The sequence below is a fragment of the Astyanax mexicanus genome, chromosome 4 (assembly GCF_023375975.1).
Source record: "Astyanax mexicanus isolate ESR-SI-001 chromosome 4, AstMex3_surface, whole genome shotgun sequence".
NCBI lineage: Eukaryota > Metazoa > Chordata > Actinopteri > Characiformes > Acestrorhamphidae > Astyanax > Astyanax mexicanus.
Genome location: NC_064411.1, coordinates 58,190,773 through 58,215,941, shown reverse-complemented (window position 1 = coordinate 58,215,941; position 25,169 = coordinate 58,190,773). Strand labels below are relative to the sequence as shown.

General features: G+C 41.6%; 1 protein-coding gene across 1 annotated transcript in view; it reads left to right on the top strand.

The window, feature by feature from the left end:
* Positions 1 to 25,169, top strand: part of LOC103038436 (netrin-G1) — a 93,667-nt gene that overhangs the window by 10,213 nt on the left and 58,285 nt on the right. The window contains exon 2 of the mRNA XM_022668371.2: positions 5,703 to 6,130. Within this exon, the coding sequence (XP_022524092.1) occupies positions 5,885 to 6,130 (246 nt within the window). The 5' untranslated portion in view covers positions 5,703 to 5,884. The remainder of the gene's footprint in view (positions 1 to 5,702; positions 6,131 to 25,169) is intronic.

Genomic DNA, 25,169 nt, shown 5'->3' with positions numbered 1-25,169 from the left:
AACCCCCACTCTGAATGAATTCATCTCAAATTAAACCCCCACTCTGAATGAATTCATCTCAAATTAAACCCCCACTCTGAATGAATTCATCTCAAATTAAACCCCCACTCTGAAGAATTCATCTCAAATTAAACCCCCACTCTGAATGAATTCATCTCAAATTAAACCCCCACTCTGAATGAATTCATCTCAAATTAAACCCCCACTCTGAAGAATTCATCTCAAATTAAACCCCCACTCTGAATAAATTCTACTCAAATTAAACCCCCACTCTGAATGAATTCCTCTCAAATTAAACCCCCACTCTGAATGAATCGATCTCAAATTAAACCCCCACTCTGAATGAATTCATCTCAAATTAAACCCCCACTCTGAATGAATTCATCTCAAATTAAACCCCCACTCTGAATGAATTCATCTCAAATTAAACCCCCACTCTGAATGAATTCATCTCAAATTAAACCCCCACTCTGAATGAATTCATCTCAAATTAAACCCCCACTCTGAATGAATTCATCTCAAATTAAACCCCCACTCTGAATGAATTCATCTCAAATTAAACCCCCACTCTGAATGAATTCATCTCAAATTAAACCCCCACTCTGAATGAATTCATCTCAAATTAAACCCCCACTCTGAATGAATTCATCTCAAATTAAACCCCCACTCTGAATGAATTCATCTCAAATCAAACCCCCACTCTGAATGAATCGATCTCAAATCAAACCCCCACTCTGAATCAAACCCCCACTCTAAATAAACCCCCAATTAAATTAAACTCTAAAATTAAACCCCCACTCTGAATGAATTCATCTCAAATTAAACCCCCACTCTGAATGAATTCATCTCAAATCAAACCCCCACTCTGAATGAATTCATCTCAAATCAAACCCCCACTCTGAATCAAACCCCCACTCTAAATAAACCCCCAATTAAATTAAACTCTAAAATTAAACCCCCACTCTGATCTGAGGTGTAGCTGTAGTGTAAGAGTGTGATGGAGGCGTGTGATTGGTGGGTTAGAGTTTGTGTGTAATCTGTGGGGAGGTTTTATTCGTAAGTGGGAATAAAGCGTAGTTCTGGTTCTCCTGAAGCAGCAGTTTTGCGTTGCTGTATTTTAATCGTGATTCTGATTCTCTCTGGAATAGAAGTGTGATAAGCAGAATCTTCTCAGATTGTCAGTGTTAAGAGCAGCGTATATATTTATATATATTATATATATATATATTTAGTACAGCAGTATTCCCTCTGCACTGAAGCATCAGCAGATTGACACCTTATCTGGATTTAGAGTGTGTGTGTGTGTGTAATAGAGTGCTGGTGTGATACACCCTTATCTCCACTCTTTATGTATCCAGTATGTATCTGCTGAGCTGGACGGCTCTGCTCGTGCTCCTCAGATTAGTGGTGGGCGATACGAACCTTAAAATATCATCATATTATTTCAGGGTGTATTTGCAATAATGATATGCACTTTGACAAAAAAAAATCAAAAAATTAAAAATCATCTTCAAGAATATACTACAAAAAATATTTAATGTACTAAACTGAATGTTAAAGTTGTATTTAGTATAAATTTAACCATATATACAACCCATATCCACAGCCAGCCAATCTGTAGTTGATTGCAGGATCAGCATCACCAGAGTTGTAACCGGTTTCAGCTGTAACTTGTGTGTAAATCATGGTTGTTTGTTAAGTTTGTTGTGAAGTGTTCCCTCTGTTTTTTCTTATTCTTGTCTTGTGTTTGTTTTGTGTTTTACAGTGATGGCAAAAGTGGGCTTTATGAAATGAAAAAAAAATATATATTTTTTTTTTATTCACAAAAAAATACAATTACGTTTGGCATTTTTTTAAATGTGGTGATGTTGGTGTGTTGGTGTGACATGAACACAGTTCTGAGATCAGATTTTTCAATTCTTTTGGTTTTGTATGGTTTGGATGGGTTGGGATGGGTTTGGTTTTGCAAGGTTTTGGTTTGGTTGTGTTTGCTTTGGTTAGGTTTGTTTTTGGTTTTGTATGGTTTGGGTTTGGCTCTGTTTGGTTGGGCTGTGTATGGTTTGGGCTAGGTGGGATTGTGTTTGGTTTTGTATGGTTTGGGTTTGGTTGGGCTAGGTTTAGTTTTATATGGTTTGGGTTTGTTTTTTTAAGGTTTGGGTTTGTTTGTTTGGGTTTGGTTTTGTACGTTTTGGGCTTGGTTGTGTTTGTTTTAGTTGGGTTGTGTTTGGTTTTGTATGGTTTGGGTTTGGTTGGGGTGGATTTATTTTGGATGGTTTAGGTTAGTTTTGGTTAAGTTTGGTTTTATACGGTTTGGGTTTGGTTTGATTTGGTTTGGTTTGGTTGGGTTTGGGTTTGGTTTGGTTTGGTTGGGTTTGGTTTGGTTTTATATGGTTTGAGTTTGGTTGGCTTGTGTTTGGGTTTGGTTGTGTTTGGGTTTGGGTTTGGTTGGGTTTGAGCTTGGTTGTGTTTGGGTTTGGTTTGGGTTGAGTTGGGTTTGGTTTTGTATGGTTGGGGTGGATTTATTTTGAATGGTTTAGGTTAGGTTTGATTAAATTTGGTTTCATACGGTTTGGGTTTGTTTTGGTTTGGTTTAGGTTATGTTTAGTTAAGTTTGGTTTTTACAGTTGGGTTTGGTTTTGTAAAGTTTGGGTTTGGTTGGGTTTGGGTTTGGTTTTGTAAGATTTTGGCTAGGTTGGGTTTGGTTGGGTTTGGTTTGTTTTGGTTGTGTTTGGTTAAGTTTGGTTTTATACGGTTGGGTTTGGTTTTGTAAAGTTTGGGTTTGGTTGGGTTGAAATAAATTGTTGCAACAAACTTCAGGAGTACCTCTTCTCCTTTTGTTGGTCTGAGCTGTGTGGGGCGGAGTTAATACATTAAATACAGGAAGAGGGATCTTGTATAATTGTGTTGTGATATATTAAATATCATAGAATTACAGTATTGTAATATATGATATTATTGTATCGTAATATGCCCTCATTCTAACTCCTATATAATTTATATCAGTACACCTGTATCTCCAGAGCTGTATTTAAAGACTTCATAATGACGTTTTAATAAAGCCGTGTGATGCTGCTGTCTGACCTGTAATTGGCTGCTTGTTATCTGTCTTTATGATTGATATCAGTATTCTCTCTCTCTCTCTCTGTCTCAGGGCTCCTCCTCCTGTATTTAAAGGGCATTGATCTAATCAGAGCTGCTGTCACACATTCTTCATTCTGATTGGTGAAGATGATTCAGAGTTCAGGCTGTTCTCACTGCGGGTTTAAGTGGTCTGAATGAGTTCTGTGATCTTAAATCAGTTTTAGGGAGTTTACACAGGTGTAGTTGCTTTGGTTTGGTTTGGTATGGTTTATATTGAGTCTGGTTTGGGTTTGATTTGGAATGGTATGCTTTGGTTTGATATGGTTTTGTATGTTGTGGTTTAATATGGTTTGTTTTGGGTTGTTTTGATTAGGTTTAACACAAGCAAAGGCTGGTTTAAGGATGGTTTAAGACTGGAATAAGGCTGGTTTAGGACAATTATAGAGCCGTGTTAAATCTGGTTTAAGGCTGGTTTTAGACAATTTAAAGCCAGGTTGAAGCTAGATTAAGAAGTTTAAGGTTGTTTTAGGGCTGGTTTCAAAACAGCATAATCTTATTTTAAGGCTTGTTTAAAGTCAGTTAAAAGTCTCAAAAAAAAGGTCTCAAAAAGCTTGTTTGAGAACAGTTTGGCTTAAGGCTAGTCTGAGGCTGATTTTCTGTCGGTTTAAGGTATCTTTAGGCCTCAATTAAAGCTAGTTTAAAAGTGGTTTAAAATTGGTTTAAGGCTGGTTTAAGTTTGACTACATTCTGTGTCAGTTTACAGTCTGGTTTTAAGGCCAGTTTAAGGTTGAATTAAGGCAGTTCAAAACTGATTTAAGGTTGATTTAATGGGGTTTAGGGCCAGTTTAAGGTAGATAAGGCAGGAAAAGCTGGTTTAAGGTCAGTTTAAGGCAGTTTAAGAACAGATTAATGCTGGTTTAAGGGGGTTTAGGGTCAGTTTAAGGTTGGTTTATAACGGTTTAAAGATGATTTAAGGTTGGATTAAGGCGGTTTAGACACATTTAAGACCAGTTTAAGGTTGGTTTAAACAGTTTAAAGCCAGTTTAAGGCTAGTTTAAGGCAGTGTAACGCTGAATTAAGGTTAGTTTAAGGCGTTTAGGGCCAGTTTGACTGTACATTAGTTCAGTGTCAGTATTCAGAACTGTACACACTGAATACTGTTTAAGGCTAGTTTAAGGCAGTATTAAGGCAGTTAAATGTTGGTTTATAGGTTTTTAGGGCCGGTTAAGGGTTGTTTTAAAGGCAGTTTAAGGCTGATTTAAGGCTAGTTTAAGGCTAGTTTAGGGCTAGTTTAAGGCAGTTTTAAGCTGATTTAAGGTTAGTTTAAGGCGGTTTAAGGCCAGTTTGACTGTGTATTAGTTTAGTGTACACACTGAATACTGTCTGAGATTAAGCTGCAGGTGAAGTAATGCAGCGATAAATAGACTTTGTTCCTGAAATGTTGATGTCTGAATATCAGGGGAATTCCATTAAGGGTTATGAAATATGCAGCATGGCTGGACCATATTGTTTTCTATAAATAGTTTTCAGCAGCTTATAGGGATTTCAGGAGAAAGCTGCTCGGCTGTTGTGATCCTCAGAGCGTGATGTTCCAATAAATTAATAAATTAATAAATTAATTTTCCTTCAGTCAGAACAAATACTAACTAAAATATATAATCTCCATATTAATAATGGATCATTTGTGGGACTGTAAACAGTAATGATGGTATATATTTAAATTAGTCTGCCTCTTACTTAAATGTGCTTTTTGATTATAGTCTGAATAAGGTTTAGTTTATTTAAAAAGTGGTTTATAATCTGGTTTAAATTTTGGTATGGATTAAAAATGATTTGAGTTTTGTTTGCGTTTGGTTTGAATGTGATGTGAACTGGGGTTTGACTTCTGTATTAAACTGGTTTAAATGCAGTATGAATGTAGTTTGACTTTTTTATTGTTTTAATTTGTTTTAAATGTAGTTTGAGTTTGGTTTGAGCTTGAATGTGATGTAAGTGCAGCCTAATTGTATTGTGAAATTGGTTAAATTGTGGTTTAAAAGGTTTTTTTTAATGCAAATTTAAGTGTTTTTACTGTTTTGTGATTTTTACCTTTTTTTTTTATCTGATGTGGACTTGAACACATTGCAACAAATTTAGTATTTTGCATGGGTTGGGTTGGTTGGGTTGGGTTGGTTGGTTTGGGTTGGTTTGGGTTGTTTTGGTTTGGGTTGGGTTGGGTTGGGTTGGGTTGGGTTGGGTTGGGTTGGGTTGGATTGGGTTAGGTTGATTTTTCGGTTGATTTTTCGGTTGATTTTTCGGTTGGGTTGGTTGGGTTGGATTCAGTTGGTTTGGTTTGGGTTGGATTCGGTTGGTTTGGTTTGGTTTGGTTTGGTTTGGTTTAGTTTGGATTGATTTGGATTTGGTATGGTATGGTTTGATTGGGTTTGTTTTGAATTGTTTTGATTTGGTTTCACACTGGTTTAAGTACAGTTTAAACTTGGTTTAAGGCTGGTTAAAGGCCAGAATTGTATATTGTCAACAGTTCTTAAAATATCGCTATATTATATTTTTATTATATGTTTATCTCTAACAGACTTTTTGTTCTTTTTTTGCTGTCCTCTGTTTTTCCTTATATCCTACAGAGTATGGAACCGATGGAACGTCAGTAACCTGACATGGACTCGACCTGCAGAACCTCACCGGAACCAGCAGACGGCCCAGCGTTACCAGACGGCGAGTAATTGAGGGAGGTTTATAGATCCTGAGTGTGTTGTAGACTGTAAACCCCGCCCCCTGTCCCCCCGTCTCGCCGGTGTTCCTCACCATGCAGCTGGTGCTGCAGATAGCGATGCGCTGCCTCTGGCTGGGGCTGGTCTGCACCATGCAGCACTATCCGGCCTCCTGGGGGCACTACGACGTCTGCAAGTCGCAGGTTTACACCGAGGACGGTCTGGCCTGGCACTACATGGCCTGCCAGCCCGAGGCCACCGACATGACCAAGTACCTGAGAGTCAGCCTGGACCCCCCCAACATCACCTGCGGAGACCCTCCGGAGATGTACTGCGCTCTGGTAAGCCGTCACGCTCCTCAGCACCATTTCACACCCTCACTTTCTCACTGCGGTGGATTAAATTCTCAATTCTGCAGGAGCTTTTCACAATCTGTGAGGTTTTACTGTAGAAATATAAGAATGGAGGTCAATAGAGATTAATGCATGATGCCTAAAGACTTATGGAGAAGGTTAGGGTACAATTTCCTCAAGATTAATAAAATGTAAAAGATTTCTTTAGAAGATCTGTCCCTCCAAACTCCATTTCAGTCTGCTGGTTGAGAACCTCAGACAGTACACAGCAGGATTAGCCAGTAGACTTTGTCTGGGGCAGGGATCTGTACCTACTGTCCATGGCGACTCAGTAGATGAGGGAGATTATTAAATTAAATTTTAAATTATGAGTTTTGTGCTTCTATCACAGTTAAGCATGTTCGTGTTTTGCACAAGCTAACTGGTGCAAGATCAGACACTATAGACTGGTGCTAGATCAGACTCTATAGACTGGTGCTAGATCAGACACTATAGACTGGTGCTAGATCAGACACTATAGACTGGTGCTAGATCAGACTCTATAGACTGGTGCTAGATCAGACACTATAGACTGGTGCTAGATCAGACTCTATAGACTGGTGCTAGATCAGACTCTATAGACTGGTGCTAGATCAGACACTATAGACTGGTCCCATATAAGACGCGACTGGAATCATACCTAACCAGACACTATAGACTGGACTTGTGCTGGTTCAGACACTATAGACTGGTCCCAGATCAGACACGACTGGAATCATACCTAACCAGACACTATAGACTGTACCTGTTACCTGAGTCCTGTAGGGCGTATAGGTGTTCAGGTGTTCAGGTGTTCAGGTTCGGTTCCTCAGTATCAGTACTGTATATATGTTGTAAACTCTTCGTACACTCTGAACCCGGATCAGACCGGCGGAGGCTCAGACGCTCCCGGTACCGACAGCACGGTTCTGATTGTTGTGTTTAACGTTAATGTTTTACGTAAATTCCTGCCTTTTGTGCCGTTCTGAAGTGTTTTTTTGATCTTTTGTCGTCTGAGTTCACTCACTGTTGGACGTGATCAAACAGCTGCGCGTCTCAGACTGCACGCTCTGAATTATGAATGTCAACTCAGATTACATGATCCAATCACACGAGAGGAGCCTTCTCTCTGAAGGAGAGAACACATAAGCCCTCTACACACACTCGCGCACACACACTCGCGCACACACTCGCGCAGCATTAGTGACTGGCAGTAGAAATGCTCTCAGATTTCCGCAGCTCTTTAGATAAAGTAAAGCGCTGAAACCGGCGCTTATCTGAGCAGTGAAAGTACCGGCGCTCTCTGGCCCGAGGTCGGACCGGGAATGACAGATTTCCTGATATATTCGGGAAAATCGAGAGGTTTTGAGAGAGTTTGCAGGTGATGTGTTTCATTCATGAGCAGCATAACTCAGAAATAGAGCTCTGATAAAGAGTCGCACTGAGAAAAAATCCATTTAGAATTAAATTCACCCTGAATACCAACAAATAACTATAGAAAAAAATCATGTAGAATTATTTAGTAGTTGACAGCTTTATGACGTAGAGTCACTTGGAATTCAAGCTTTCAGTTAACAGCTGTGCTGAACTCATCAAGAGTTAATTACTTGAATTTCTTGTCTCTTAATAAAGTGTTTGAGAGCATCAGTTAAAGTAAAGTAGTGAAGAGGTAGAGTTACAGGTATACAGTGAATAGTGAATATTTGAGTAATGTTCGAATCCAGGTTATGAGAAGAAACAACTACTCTACTAAATAAAGAAAAAAAAGAAGAATTTTAAGAACTTTTCAAGAAAGTATTCTCAAGTGCGATCACTGCAAAGACAAGCAAAAATATCATGATGATGGAACTGGCACTCATCAGGGCCGCTCCAGTAAAGGAAGAGCAACAGAGTTCCCTTTGTTCTCTTTGAATAAGAAGGTGTGTCCAAACTTTTGACTGGTACTGTATCAGTAGAGATAGAGCTGGGTGATATGGCCTTAAAACAATATCACAATATTTCAGGGAATTTATAAAAAAAAATCTTAGAATTTTAAAAAACATTTTCAAGAATATATAACTGCATTACATATGTTTAAGACTGAATGTAACAAAAAAAAAATGTAAAAAAAAAACTAAAGTGCAGTATATTTCGTTAAAAGTAATTTCATAAAATTTATTAAAATCAATTAAAAGAATATATTACTGCATTACATATGTTTTAAGATTGAATGTAACAAAACATAAGTAGTGCTGTCCCATGACTTTTGGCACATGTGCACTATTTGCACACTGCATGTCTAATACAGAACCTTAGATTATTGGTAATTAAGACAATGCAATGCAGTTATGCAATTAGGCTTAATTAGCTAATTAGTTAACGAAGATAAGCTTTTAATTGGACAGGTTATTGTATCGTTTAGATCCTTTCACGCTGTTTGATGTTAATAAATCAGGTGTGTGATGTGGTCGTGAGGTCATTAGGGCGATATTGATCTAAATTATGCATTAAAGCATTAATACAGTTTGGAGGTAATTTGCATATTTAAATAAGGCGCTGTTTAGCTCATAAGCTAACGAGGGGCTGTTTTAATAAGCCATTATATCTGCTGGCGTGTAATTCAGCGTATCTGGGCCGTGTGTGTGTGTAGTGTGTGTATAATGTGTGTGTAGTGTGTGTAGTGTGTGTGTGTGTGTGTGTGTATAATGTGTGTGTGCTGGTTTTCCTGAGAAAAGGCTGGGATTGGGCTGGATCGGCCTGCAGGTAGATTCATGGTGGGAATTTTAAGCAGTTAGCGGCGCTGGACTTTAAAAGATGTTCCTGAGGAGAATTTATTTATACACACAATACACACTCTGTACACACACACACTATATACACACACACACACACTATACACACACCCACTATACACACACACACACACACACTAACACAGTGCAGGATGAATAGCTGTGAAGAAAGTTGGGACACTGCAGCTCAGAGAATCAGGCTAGTACTAATATAGTGTTCTACTGCAGATATATTATATTATATCATAATCACATTTCTTCAAAAGCGTTATTTTCTACAGTTGCAACAAGTCACAAAGTATGTGAACTCTTTGGGATTATTCTTGGATTTCTTCATCTACATCACAACAATAGACAAAACAGTCTGATTAAACTAAAACCACATAAAACAGATATGTTTGCATGATTTTATTAAACACAGCATGTTAATATTCACAGTGAGAGTAAATAAAAGTATGAGAATCTTTGGATTTAATAACTGGTTGATCCTCCTTTATCAGCAAAAACCTCAACCAATGGTTTCCTGTAGCTGCAGATCAGAGCTGCAGAACGGTCAGGAGGAATTCTGGATCATTCCTCTTCACTAAACTGTTTCAGTTCAGCTATAATATTATGGGATATCTGGTGTGAATCTCTCTCTTGAGGTCATGATGCTGCAGCATCTCAGTTGGGTTCAGGAGGTCAGGACTCTCCAGAAGGAGGATTTATTTATTTTCTTCTGTTGAAGTCGTTCAGTTGTTGATTTATTTCTATGTTTTGGGTCGTTGTCCTGTTGCATCATCCGTCCTCTGTTGAGTTTTGCTGCAAAATGTCTTGGTAAACTTGGGAATTCATTTTTCCGTTGATGACGGCAATCCGTCCAGACCGTGAGGCAGCAAAGCAAAGCAGCCCCAAACCATGATGCCCCCTCCACCATGTTTCACAGTTGGGATGAGGTTTTGATGATGGTGTGCTGGTGTGCCTTTTTTCTCCACACATAGCGGTGTGTGTTTTCCTTCCAAACAACTCAATTTCAGATTCATCTGTCTACAGTATATTTAGCCAGTAGTGCAGTAGTGGAACATCCAGGTGCTCTTTTTTTTTGCAAACTTCAAACATGCTTCTTTTTTTTTGTTTGTTTTTTGGACAGCAGTGTCTTCCTCTGTGGTGTCCTCCCATGAACTCCATTCTTGTTTAATGTTTTTTTAATTTTAGATTTGTCAAAAAAATGTGAGCATGTGCCAGAGATTTCTGTAAGTCTTCAGGTTGACACTCTAGGATTCTTCCTCACCTCATTGATCATTCTGCGCTGTGCTCTTGCAGTGATCTTTACAGGACTTTACCACATCTAGAGAGAGTAGCAGCAACAGTGCTGAACTTTCTCCATTTGTAGAGCGACTGTCTTACCGTGGACACATGAACATCAAGTAGCTTTTAGAGATACTTTGTAACCCTTTCCAGCTCCATGCAAGTCAACATTTTTTGATCGTAGGTCTTCTGAGAGCTTGATCTTTTGTGTGAGGCATGATTCACATCAAGCAATGCTTCTTAAGAACAGCAAACTCAAAACTGGTGTGTTTTTTTTTATAGGGCAGGACAGCTTTAACCAACACATCCAATCACATCTCATCACATCCTGCCTCCAAATAAGACAAGGGCACACTAGCAGGGCTAGCAGGAACTTCAAGCTACACCAGACTGCTCTTTTTACTTTTTTACTTTACTTTCACTTCAGATACGCTGTAGCAGCAACAGCAAACGCGCTTTTCAGCGCGCTTTTTCGGACAAGGTTGGGCGATTCTCACTTGAGCGGGGCGTGGCAAACCCCCTCTTTCACACTCTCTCTGTTTGCGGACCTCGGGGGCGTTACTCACGGCTTTAAAAGACAGTCTGGTGGCGCTGATTTCCTATATCGCCCGCAGCTGTGCGCAATCTAGAATCCTATTACATCACTCACACTCGCCGAGGCGTCAGCCGAAGGCGTCAGCTGTTGTGTGAAGACCCTCTCGGATGAAGACCAACGCGGGCAAAGACCTGCGAGTCTACCAGCACGAGTCACCGAGCAAGGCCACCGACAAGGCAGCCCGTCCTACTGCCTCCTAAAATGTGCTCCCAACACATCTCAGTTATTTCCGGCACGCACAGAAGGCGTAAAAACACAAACAGGCGCCAGGATCATACTAACCTGCGTCCACTAAAACAAACCACGCCCACTACTACCTCATTCTCTGTTGGGCTATGGAACTGCCAGTCGGCTGTTAATAAAGCAGACTTTATCGCCTCTTATGCGAATCATCAGTCATTACAACTGCTGGCACTGACTGAAACCTGGATCAAACCTGAAAATACTGCTACTCCGGCGGCTCTTTCCAATTATTATTCCTTCTCCCACACTTCTCGTCTCTCTGGACGAGGAGGTGGAACGGGCCTATTAATCGCTAATGGCTTAAAACATACTCCACTATTACCGGCAAACACATTCAATACATTTGAGTATCATGCCACACTGGTTAATACTCCAGCAAAACTTGCCATTATTGTTCTCTACCGTCCTCCTGGACAAATGGGCGAATTCACGCATGAACTAGACATGCTACTGTCTTCTATCCCTGAGCAAGATTGTCCCATGCTCAGTCTAGGGGATATGAACATCCACCATGACAGTACCAGCTTCACAGACTTCCTATCCCTCATGCAGTCTTTCGAACTGGAGCAGGTCCCCAGCCCTCCAACACATAAAGCTGGCAAACATCTAGACCTGATCTTCACTCGTAACTGTGACACCGACTCTTTAACTGTCACTCCTTTGCACGTCTCAGATCACTACTTTATGAAACTCAACGTTCATATTTCAAATAAACCCACAGCTACTCCTACTACGGTCTCGTTCCGCCGAAATCTTCGAGATCTCTCAGCAGACCAGTACTCCTCGCTGGTGACTGACAACATGCCCCCACCAGGCTGATTTTCATCACTCAATGTAAATGATGCCACTGACACTCTCTGCTCCACACTAAGCTCCTGTTTGGACAACCTCTGTCCTCTTACATCTCGAGCCATTAGCTCAAACAAACCGCAGCCATGGCTTAAAAATGACACACTCAGGGAACTACGCTCCAAACTCCGAGCTGCCGAAAGAAAATGGCAAAAAAACAAAAAACAAGCAGACCTAAAAAATTACCAACTGCTCCTGGCTTCTTTCTCAGCCAACCTCACTACTGCTAAAGCTGAATTTTATCACAATAAATTCTGCTCTCTCACAGACTCCCGGAAACTATTTGCTACATTTAAATCACTACTCAACCCTCCGCCTCCTCCTCCGGCTACATGCCTTACGGCTGAAACACTTGCCTCATTCTTTACTGGCAAAGTGGCGGCCATCAGCAACCAGTTTACTGATGCACAATGTAGCAGTCCTACTACATCCTCTACTGCCCGGTGTCCCTCCACTGAAGGCGTTGCTTTCTCCTCGTTCACTCCTCTCACTGAGAACGAGACACTGGCTCTCCTAACACGTAGCCGTCCTACTACGTGTCCGCTTGACCCAATTCCCTCAAACCTACTAAAAACCATTGCACCTGCAATCATTCCGGCTATCACTCACACGATCAATGCCTCTTTAATTTCTGGTGTATTCCCAACTGCTTTCAAACAAGCACATGTGACACCACTGCTTAAAAAGCCTTCTCTCAACCCCGCCCAGGTTGACAACTACAGACCGGTCTCACTGCTACCCTTTCTCTCTAAAACACTAGAAAGAGCAGTTTTAAATCAGATCTCTGGCTTCCTCTCCCAGAATGACCTTCTGGACCAGAACCAATCTGGGTTCAAAAAAGGACATTCTACCGAGACGGCTCTGTTGTCTGTGACTGAAGCGTTGAAAACTGCCAGAGCTGCAGGTCAGTCCTCAGTGCTCATTCTGCTGGACCTCTCGGCCGCATTTGACACAGTCAACCACGACTTCCTCCTAACTATACTCTCAAACATGGGGATCGCAGACAATGTGCTGTCATGGTTCAGATCATACCTCACTGGGCGCTCGTTCAAGGTGTCGTGGCAAGGACAGCTGTCCTCAGCCCGCTCCTTATCCACTGGGGTTCCCCAAGGTTCGGTACTGGGACCCCTTCTCTTCTCCATATACACCACCTCTCTTGGTCAGGTTGTCCGCTCACACGGATTTTCCTACCATTGCTTTGCTGATGACACCCAGCTATACCTGTCGTTCTCACCTGAAGATCACTCAATCTCTGATTTCGCAGTGTCTCTCTGACATATCCTCATGGATGAGGGAGCATCACCTTCAATTAAATCTCTCAAAGACTGAACTTCTGGTTATACCAGCAAAACCATCTTTTCAACACAACTTCTCTATAAGCATCGACTCTCTCTCTCTCTCACCGACAAAGGTTGCTAGGAACCTGGGTGTTCTGGTTGATGACCAACTCTCCTTCACGCACCATGTGGCCTCAGTTGCTCGGTCCTGCCGCTTTGCGCTCTATAACATCCGAAAAATTAGACCGTTCCTGGCGCAACAGGCCACCCAACTCCTGGTGCAAGCGGTCGTCATCTCACGCCTCGACTACTGCAATGCCCTGCTAACTGGCCTCCCGGCCTGTGTAGTAAAACCACTCCAGATGATCCAGAACGCAGCAGCACGTCTGGTCTTCAACCAGCCAAAACGGGCACATGTCACCCCGCTGCTCATTGAGCTCCATTGGCTACCAGTTGATGCTCGCATCAAATTCAAAACTCTTACAATCGCCTACAAGGTGATGACAGAACAGCTCCTTCCTACCTGCACTCGCTCCTGAAGGCTTACGCTACCTCCCGGCCGCTGCGCTCCTCCAATGAACGTCGCCTCGCTTTACCAAACAAACATTCACACAAAGCAATCCAGACTGTTCTCATACAGAGTTCCCCAATGGTGGAACAAACTACCTTCCACTACCAGATCAGGAGAATCTCTCGCTATCTTTAATAAACTCCTGAAGACAGAGCTCTTCAAAGAGCACTTACTCTCCTAACACCTCTAACTATCTACCTTCTACTACCAGATCAGGAGAATCTCTCACTATCTTTAATAAACTCCTGAAGACTGAGCTCTTCAAAGAGCACTTACTCTCCTAACACCTCTAACTAACTACCTTCCACTACCAGATCAGGGGAATCTCTCACTATCTTTAATAAACTCCTGAAGACAGAGCTCTTCAAAGAGCACTTACTCTCCTAACACCTCTAACAAACTAACTACTTCTAACCTCATTTCCTTCTTCCTCTCCTTCACTCCTCTATCCTATTATTCCCCTTTGACCTCCTTTTATCCCTATCCAAATATGTTTTTCCTTTAAACTTATTTTACATTGTACTTGACTATTGTAAGTCACTTTGGACAAAAGCGTCTGCCAAATGTAATGTAATGTAATGTAATGTAATGTAATTAGCTCTTAGAAAAGTCATTAGCCGAGGGGTTTACATACTTTTTCCCCTCAATGTGAATATTAACATGTTGTGTTCAATAAAATCATGCAAACGTATATAATGTTTTGTGTGGTTTTAGTTTGATCAGACTGTGTTTGTCTATTGTTGTGATTTAGATGAAGATCAGAACACATTTAATGACTAATTTATGCAGAAATCCAAGTATAATCCCAAAGAGTTCACATACTTTTTCTTGCAACTGTATATGACTCTCACAGCAGGGCTTCCAAAAGGTTTTAGCAGGACAATGCTCACCCACACTTTGTAATGTTCATATAGCATTATAACTATTGGCTAGACTTAAATTTCCAGTTTCCAGTGGTACTGCTCTGCTTCATAGCTTAATATTCTCAACAGTTCTACCTCAGTGCATCTCCCTCTACCTCACTCTGCTTTACTCTACACTGACTCTACCTTCCTTCATTCTCACTCTATTGCTGCACACGGTTAATGCATTTTAAGTTAACTGTTATTCTCGGTATTATCACAGCTCTCTTTCGGTGTGTTTATTTTGAAAAACCTGTATTGCGATAATGATAAAAATAGGATTCATCCGTTCTGTGCACTAATTGTAACAGAGGCTTCTGGAATGACGTCACGCGACTTGATGCCTGAAAACAATAGTTGAAAACTGTGAGCTCCAGTTTGAACACACACACACACACACACTCATGCACACACACACTCATACACACACACAAACACTCACACAATCACACACTCATGTGTTTTCTTTCAGAATATATCGCCTCTCTCACTCATTTATCACCTCCACAGAGGTGGGAGCCAGCGCTACACACACTCACACACACACCCACACTTCTACACACACAATCACACTTCTACACACACACACACACACAATCAGAAGATGGAGTGTGTAGGACAGGTTTTGTGCAGCAGGGAGTTAACCCTGATTTTATTTTTAGCTGCAGCATCCAGGGAGAGTGTCCAAAAACATGTAGATGATTCTTTTCTCCTCGTTCTCCGTAACCTTATGGCATCGGCTCGGCTTCAGAACCCACCAATCACAGCAGAGTCCAGCCGGAGACATCACCGTCTCCCTCAGAGTCATCAATTACATCCTATTACCATCAATAACTCTACTGCTCAGATTCACCATCAGGTCATTCACCAAAGCAATTACACCATCAGAAGTAATTCATTATTTACAATATCTGAACTGAACTGAGGTTTTATCTAGTTCCCTGTCGGTTCCTCTATGCTGGATATAAGATGAGATTGAGAGGGTTGGGTTTGGAGGTTCTACAGGTTCTGTATGGATAATGCAGCACATTTACCCACAGATGTTGCTACAGCTGGGCCTGTAGATCCTGTAGCTCTACACTCATAAGTTCACTGTTAGTGCTCCTCCTTTCACTACTATTGGTGACCGACTGTCACTGCATGAGATGCTCCTCAGATCATCAATCACTCCTGCAGTTTACACTGTGAACTCTTCAGTCCAGGGCAAAGGCAGGACTGAAGAGCTGAAACCACAAGGCCTCCAAACTTAAACCTGACCATCATCAGATCCCAAACAGAATCAGAACCTGGATTTGTTGCTAAAGAAGATACAGTTTCACTCCTTCAACTGGGTAGAATATGAGTGTTGTGAAGGCGTGTCTATCAGTGAGTGATCTCTCACCAGGAGGTACACTACCCAACAGTAGTTTCTGAACCACCCTATTTAAGTAATCTATAGACAAGCTTGATTTAGGGTGCATGTCAGAGTGATTTTGCTATCCTAACGATGGGAAAAGTACAATTAATCAAAAAGTAATGAGGAAAAGTAATTACTCATGGGTGTGGTTAATTTTGGTCGTATCGTGAAATGTGTGATGAAAAAGTGTGTCTCTTGCTCATCATTCCCTTTAAGAGTCAGGTGAGCTCTGACTTTGGCGGATTGCTATTTTAACAGTGCAGCTACGCTTCTCAGCAGAGGAAACTGAGCTGCTGGTTCACATTTATGGGAAATGGCAATATTATTTTATTTAGTATTCTGTTTAGTGTTGATGCAAAAGTTGGTTTTGTGCACTGCTGTGTTGTGTTACCAAGATAGCGATGAACGTCTGACTGTTGGCGTCTGTCTAGGTTGTGTTCAGTCAGTGGAGCTCCTGTGTTTTCTGTTACCAAGATAAACAATCAAAACTGCAGAAATGTACCTGAACACACCTCATTTCCATATAAATGTATCAAACCCATTCAAATCTTAAGCAGTTTAGTCCCGCCCCTTCACTACACAGCTGTTTAGCCCTGCCCACACAAAGCGCAGTATTACACACAGTGTTTACATCTAAAGGGATATATTAATCTATATTTATTGTTTCATGAAACACATAAATATTATTAGTGGAGCTCTGGGCAAAAAAAAAAGAAAAGAAAACGAAGAAAATGAAGAAAAACTAGATGACAGAAAAAGGATACGGGTCCCCCGAGACAGAATGATCAGTTTCATTCATTCTAATGGTTTTGGACGGAGGATCATTAGTGCCGGGACGCTGTAGCAGGGCTGTAATGATTGTGACTGAAGGCGGCGGCAGGTTTTTGGGCTCGTTTAGACTCGGAACCGCTGAGGATTGGCGGCGAATTACAAACACCTCGGCTTTCCTTCCCAGGATAAAGGCTTAGTTAAAATGCATTTGATTGTATGAATATGAAATAATGAGTTTTTGTGTCGTATCCACATGAACGCTCATCTGTTCCCGCGAGGAGCATAAATCCATAACTGAATTCAAAGCGATATTTTACACAATAATAAATCAAAATAATAAATATTGAAACCCACAGGTAGGTCGGAGCGCGTGCGGAGGAGAGCTCGGCCCAGGTTTACGTCTGGTTTCTAATAAAGCTGGAGAGGAAGAGCGAGCTGAGGGTAATATGAAGAGATGGAGGCAAACAAACTGTGGCTAAAACAACCAAGAATGGAAGCATGAAGGAGGATCAGAATCACCCTCTGATTACAGTTACAGAAGATTAAATATTACAATATTATTACTGTTATGAAAACAGTACATCTATGTTATTGAAGAAAAGAAGACTTCTTATATTTAATATACGTAAACACAGTGGATACCATATACATCTGTGGAGCTCAGGATCTTTCTGTGGTATTCAGGGTGTTCCTTTGGTATTCAGGGTGTTTCTGTGGTATTCAGGGTGTTCCTTTGGTATTCAGGGTGTTTCTGTGGTATTCAGGGTGTTCCTTTGGTATTCAGGGTGTTTCTGTGGTATTCAAGGTGTTTCTTAAGTATCCAGTGTGTTTTTCTGTGGTATCTATCCACTGTTATGTGATATCCTGTGTGTTTTTCTGTGGTATTCAGAGTGTTTCTGTTGTATTCAGGGTGTTTGTGTGGTTCCAGTGTGTATATGTGGTATCTAGTGTGTTTCTGTGGTACTTAGTGTGTTACGTGGTATTCAGGGTGTTTCTGTGATATCCTGTGTGTTTTTCTGTGGTTCCAGTGTGCTTATGTGGTATCTATTGTGTTTCTGTGGTATTTAGTGTGTTACTGTGGTATGTTGTGTGTTTCTGTGATATCCATTGTGTTTCGGTGGTATCCAGGATGTTTCTACGATATCCAGTGTGTTTCTATGGTATTCAGTGTGTTTATGTGGTATTCAGTGTGTTTCTCTGGAATCCAGTGTGTTTCTATGGTATGCATCCACTATTTCTGTGGTTTTATCCAGTGTGTGTTTTTTAGTAGTATCCAGAATGTTTCTGGGGTATTGAGTGTAAACGTGGTTTTGAGCAGAAGCCATCCCAAAAGGTCATTTCAGGATTGTGCGAACACTAGACACCACTAGAACTCAGGATACCGTATGAACCACCGGAAGCACAGAACGGCCTGAGCTGCTGTGTTCTGCTCGGTACCATTTAGCGCTCTGTCTGTGATCATTATAAATCCTGTAGCCCGAACACAATTTTCAGGCTTTTTGCAGACGCAGAAATTCATCATCTTTGAAGCTCCTCAAATTCATCTTCTCGGAAACTCATCATCCCGCCCTCAGGGCCGCCCGATCAGAAGGTTGGTAAGTGTGCGAGCGGCGTTGTCGTTCGTGAGGTGGTTTGGGGAGCGGAGCGTGGGGATAATCCCTGCTGAAGAAAGTCTCCTGCTCTCCGGGGGTTTCTCCTGAACAGAAGCCGGCGCTGGGAAGACAATGCCAGGCTTCCTCGGTGCCGGATGGAGATTATTTTGGTTGGGGCCGAGTTTTTCTGAATGGCAGCGAAAAGTCAAGCCTCCTCCGGGCCGGAGGCAGCGGCGGCAGCAGCATAATGGACAGCGGCGCGGTGGAGTGTGTGCGCTCCAGGCTGCGAGGTTGCGAGGCGGTAGATTACTGTAATTCTCCTGAACTTTGTCCTGCTCTCTCTCAGGCTGGATGAAAGTGGAGACGGCCGGCGGTGCGCCACGCTCTCCCCGAGCAGCTTAGCCGAGCGAGCCGGGCTGAGCGGCGTCTAATCCGTCCGAGATCAGGCGAATATTGACGGACGCTCTAATAATAGAGGCCCTTGTTTGAGGCTTCGTTCGTTTCCGTCACTGCTGTCCAGCTGGATTTACTCTGGAGATATTTATACACTTATCGCCCAAAAATATAAACGAACAGATGGAATCTGGCGACAGGAAAAAAATCGGTGGAATGACAGCGAGAATCGTGTATCATCAGTGATGAGTCCTGCTATTGTCTTGGTGCTGATGACCAACAAATCCATGTGTGGATTTGGCACCTTGGTCAGCAACAAGAACAAGAACCTTAATTTAAAAACTTCATTTTGTGTCATCTTTGACTAATATTTAATTTTTTTTGGATGATATGAAACATTTAAGAGTGAAAAACACTTTTTCACATCACTGTTGGCCCTTTAAAGTCAGCAGTTGCACGTCTAGTTTAGTTTTAAGGGTGACGTCAGGGTCACGGCACCAATTTTTATTAACTGCTGCTCATAGAGACAGTAGGTTGGTGGTTTTAATGTTATGGCTGATTGTTTTTTTATATTATTATTTTGACTCTTATAAGCTCTAGACATATTTCATTTTCACTCCTCCAAACCAAAGAGCACCAGCGGAGTCCGAGCTGTAGAACACAGGGGTGTTCAGACTGAAAAAAGGTAATTAAATGTGATGACGGAGCCAAAACACACAATTTAAAAACTGCATTTTGTGTAAACTTGTGTCGTCTTTTACTAATATTTAATGATCTGAATTTGATTATCTGAAACATTTAAGAGTGAAAAACACTTTTTCACATCACTGTAGGCCTTTTAAAGTCAGCAGTTGCACGTCTAGTTTTAAGGATACGTCAGGGTCATGGCACCAGTTTTTATTAACTGGGATTCGCTCAGAAAGACAGTAGGTTGGTGGTTTTAATGTTGTGGCTGATTGTTATTTTAATATTATTACTCTAGACGTATTTAATTTTCACACCTCCAATCCGAAGAGCACCAGCGAAGAGTCCGAGCTGTAGAATACAGGGGTGTTCAGACTGAATAAAGGTAATTAAACGTGATGACGGAGCGAAAACCCACAATTTAAAAACAGCATTTTGTTTTTACTTGTGTCGTTTTTGACTAATATTAATTTACTTTTTGATGATTTAAAACATTTAAGAGTGAAAAACACTTTTTCACATCACTGTAGGCCTTTTAAAGTCAGCAGTTGCACGTCTAGTCTAGTTTTAAGAAGTTTCTAAGACTAAATGACCGAAGTTGTGGTTGTTGTATAACTCTATATGATAATATTGTATCAGATCTGATCTGCGTTGATTATTATTCTGGGCTGATTAGTTTGGGCTGGATCTGTCGCAGTAAATGAAGGAACTGTGTGGATATAAAGAGAAGGACGTGATGTTTCTCTGTGGAATAAAGGGAACGAGGATCTCCGCCGATGTTCCTCCGCGATCATCAGGCCGGCATTATGCATATTGGTGTAGCTCATCCGGCTCGTCTCGGCATTCAGGACTTTCTGACCTCATTTTAATGTTTTCTTGTACTGATTTCCATTCCTCTCGCTCGTCTCCGGGCCGAGCGCATTAGTAAAATATCCTGCAGGCATCTTGACATGTTTTGGTTGTGCCGGGTTTGGGCCGGGGCGGAGGAATAATGCCGGGTGAAGGTTAATTTCTCAGCGGATGAAAACACACAGCGAGATGAATAATGCAGACACGCTCAGCCGAGCAGCCGCCGAAGATGTGTTCAGAATTGCACCGCGGGCCGCCGGTCTGAGCGTCAATGCAGATCCGAGCGCAGCGTGACCCGAGGTGACGGAAACGGTCCTTACGCGGGAACCGAATTCACCAGAATCGGTGCACGATCATTACTGCGGTATTCTTCTGTAGTTGGGATTGAAGTTTAAACCGCTGGAGCAACAAGTGAGGAAGGCTGAACCTCCATCAGACGGCTTCATACACTGGGCCCAGTATATTTATATATTTCCACCTATATCCTCCGGTAGACTCATTTAAATAACAACAGTGCTTCTGAATATATCTACACTGATGGGCGTTCTGGTCTTAAAATAAGGTGTGTTCAGGTACATTTCTGGAATATTGCTTGTTTATCTTTGTAACCCAGACAGTCGTCAACAGTCAGACATTCATCGCTATCTTGGCAGCACAGCAGCACAAACCCAACTTTTACATCAACAATAAACAGAATAGTAAATAAAATAACATTGCTGTTCCCGTAAATGAGCTGCTGGAGCTCCTTCACAGCGTCAACCAGCAGCTCAGTTTCCTCTGCTGAGAAGAGTTTGTTGAACACGTCCAGGTAGCTGCACCGTTAAAATAGCAATCCACCAAAGACAGAGCTCACCTGATCTTCTCTTAAAGAGAATGATGAGCAAGAGACACTCTGATTGGTTTATTATTTCACGTTACGTCCAAAATGATTAACCTTATCAATGATTATTTAAGAGAAACGAGACGAGCAAGGTGTACTTTTCCTGTCGTTACAATAGCAAAGACACACTGACACGCCCTCAATCAAGCTGCACGGTGCACTGCGGTTAACAGCTTGTCTATAGATCAATATAATAAGGCCTAATATTTTACACTCATCATCAAAGAAATGTAGAGAGTTGTAGAGGTTCCTAATGTTCCGCCTATGATAATCCATCCCATAATAACTCCAGTATTCTCTATACAAAGTAGCTGCAGATTGGGTGGTAGGGGTATAGGAGTGTTGATAGAGCGTCCAATAGAAACACATCCCACACATTTTCAATAATCAGGGATTATAGATCTGGAGATGCAGCAGCTGCACATGGTTTAGTATCTGCAGCAGGTAACACTTTATTTCAAGGAGGGTGCTAACATAACTGTTTATAGTGCACTATAAGAACTAATACAGCCATTATTAAACATTTCCACATAACAGACCCTAGTTAAGCACCAATAACACAGAATAAAGCCTAATACGTATTGAATAAATAATTTACAAATGTCTAATTAAGGCTTTATTAAGCAAATAATAAGACATTAATAAGCACCTAATTTGTGTTTCTTAAAATAAAATGTTACCCTGCAGTGTCTTCAAGATTTCAAAGCTCTATATTATTTACAATGCAAGTAAAAAATGCAAGGATACTCTGACAAAAAAAATAAGTAGTTCAGAACATCTCCAGAACATCAGACGCAAGGTCTTGTGGGCTGTTCTTGATGTGCAGGGGTCAGGACCCACCAGAAGTAGTGCTCCAAACAAGGAGAAGCTGTGAATTGGTGATGTCCGGGTCACGGCACCAATTTTCGTTAACTGATGCTCATAGAGACAGTAGGTTGATATTTTTAATGTTATGGCTGATTGTTTTTTTTTTATTATTATTATTTTGAGTATTTTAAGCTCTAGACATATTTAGTTTTCCGAGGCCGAGCTGTAGAACTCAGGCATGTTTGGGCTGAATGAAGGTAATTAAACGTGACGGCGGAGCCAAAACCCACAATGTGAATTATTTTCATTAGAGCTCAATCACGTTCAATTTCTCACTTTTTAAAAGCCAGATTTCCCCGAGTTCCTCGGCGGGAGCTGAGATGTAGTGCATAAATTAATGTGTCTGAGGGGTTCTGGCAGCGCCGGCTGGCCCGGCTGCCCACTCCAGACGGCCAGGGAATCCTCGCCATTCCTCCGGCCAGCAGCCTGAATTATTTCCCATCATCCTCTGCTCAGGCCAACCGGGTCGTCTCAGAGGTGAAGACTGAGTCAGTGAGAGAGAGAGTAAGAAAAAGCTGGAAAAAAACAGTGATATTAACATTTTACAGTCATTCAGAGATGTGTATACAGTACAGACTGGAGTTTATAAAGTTTTGGGCCACGATAAGAAGGGCTATAAAGGTGTAAACAGCATACAGACCACAGTATAGACGGTTTGGTAAAGTTATGGGACGTAATTATGAAAGATACGATACTTGTACAACAACTTGTTCCCTTAATATTGTTATATTATTATATTATTACCCAGTTTTTACAATTTTAGAGCTATTACCCTCACAATCACTGATTTATTAATCTGTAGGAAGTAGGAAATAATAATAATAATATTTAATTTATAGATAAATACAACTTGTTACCATAAAATTACCATTCTACCAAAAGCAGCTTCAGAATCAGGTTGATGCTTCAATCCTTCTAGAAAAACTACATGAAATTTTGTAGTTTCGTTCAGAAAAGTAAATATATTAATATACGGAGGAAAAACGAGCGTTCAGAAGATCAAGGCTCTCGTCAGGAGAAACAGATGAATAAACATGATGACGGCGGCGAGTTTCTGAAGTGCTGATGATTCTCCTTCACTTCTGATTTCCGTCAAAAACCTTCGTCTTCTTCTGAAGCTGAGTTTTCCTCCACTTCCTGTCACTCAAACCCCACTAATTGGCAAATGTTTTCCTCGGAGACGATGGTTAATTGATTTATGTCAGGATAAAGTCAATGTGTCGTAATCAGGGGCGTTAAGAGCGTTTTCTCGGGAAGCGTACGGTGAAAAATCCGCCTCAGATTAACGTAGCCGTGCATTTATCCAGATTTTTTTTGGTGTTTTGCGGTATAGTGTTGGTGTTTAGCAGTGTGGTGTAGGTGTTTAGTAGAGTGGTGTTGGTGTTTAGCAGTAAGGCGTTGGTGTTTAGCAGTATAGTTTTGTTGTTTAGCAGTGTGGTGTTGGTGTTCAGCAGTGTTCTATTGGTGTTTAGCGGTATGGTGTTGGTGTTTAGCAGTGTGATGTGGGTGTTTAGCGGTATTGTTTCAGTGTTTAGTGGTGTGGTGTTGGTGTTTAGCTGTATAGTGTTGGTGTTCAGCGGTGTGGTGTTGGTGTTTAGTGGTATGGTGTAGGTGTTTAGGGGTGTTGTTTGGGTTTTTAGCTGTGGTGTTGGTGTTTAGCAGTATGGTGTTGGTGTTTAGCAATGTGATGTGGGTGTTTAGCTGTATGGTGTTGGTGTTTAGCAGTATGGTGTTGGTGTTTAGCAGTGTGATGTGGGTGTTTAGCTGTATGGTGTTGGTGTTCAGCGGTGTGGTCTTGGTGTTTAGCGGTATGGTGTTGGTGTTTAGCAGTGTGGTGTTGGTGTTTAGCTGTATGGTGTTGGTGTTCAGCGGTGTGGTGTAGGTGTTTAGGGGTGTTTCGGTTTTTAGCTGTGGTGTTGGTGTTTAGCAGTGTGGTGTTGGTGTTTAGTGGTATGGTGTAGGTGTTTAGCGGTATGGTGTTGGTGTTTAGTGGTATGGTGTTGGTGTTTAGTGGTATGGTGTAGGTGTTTAGGGATGTTGTTTCGGTTTTTAGCTGTGGTGTTGGTGTTTAGCGGTATGGTGTTGGTGTTTAGCAGTGTGGTGTTGGTGTTTAGCGGTATGGTGTTGGTGTTTAGCAGTGTGATGTGGGTGTTTAGCTGTGTGGTGTTGGTGTTTAGCAGTGTGGTGTTGGTGTTTAGCGGTATGGTGTTGGTGTTTAGCGGTATGGTGTTGGTGTTTAGCTGTATGGTTTTGGTGTTTAGCGGTATGGTGTTGGTGTTTAGCAGTGTGGTGTTGGTGTTTAGCGGTATGGTGTTGGTGTTTAGCTGTGTGGTGTTGGTGTTTAGCGGTATGGTGTTGGTGTTTAGCAGTTTGATATGGGTGTTTAGCTGTATGGTGTTGGTGTTTAGCGGTATGGTGTTGGTGTTTAGCAGTGTGGTGTTGGTGTTTAGCGGTATGGTGTTGGTGTTTAGCTGTGTGGTGTTGGTGTTTAGCTGTATGGTGTTGGTGTTTAGCGGTATGGTGTTGGTGTTTAGCAGTGTGGTGTTGGTGTTTAGCGGTATGGTGTTGGTGTTTAGCTGTGTGGTGTTGGTTTTTAGCGGTATGGTGTTGGTGTTTAGCAGTGTGATGTGGGTGTTTAGCTGTATGGTGTTGGTGTTTAGCGGTATGGTGTTGGTGTTTAGCAGTGTGGTGTTGGTGTTTAGCTGTATGGTGTTGGTGTTTAGCTGTGTGGTGTTGGTGTTTAGCTGTATGGTGTTGGTGTTTAGCTGTATGGTGTTGGTGTTTAGCGGTATGGTGTTGGTGTTTAGCAGTGTGGTGTTGGTGTTTAGCTGTGTGGTGTTGGTGTTTAGCTGTATGGTGTTGGTGTTTAGCAGTGTGGTGTTGGTGTTTAGCGGTATAGTGTTGGTGTTTAGCTGTGTGGTGTTGGTGTTTAGCGGTATGGTGTTGGTGTTTAGCTGTGTGGTGTTGGTGTTTAGCTGTATGGTGTTGGTGTTTAGCTGTGTGGTGTTGGTGTTTAGCTGTATGGTGTTGGTGTTTAGCAGTGTGGTGTTGGTGTTTAGCGGTATAGTGTTGGTGTTTAGCT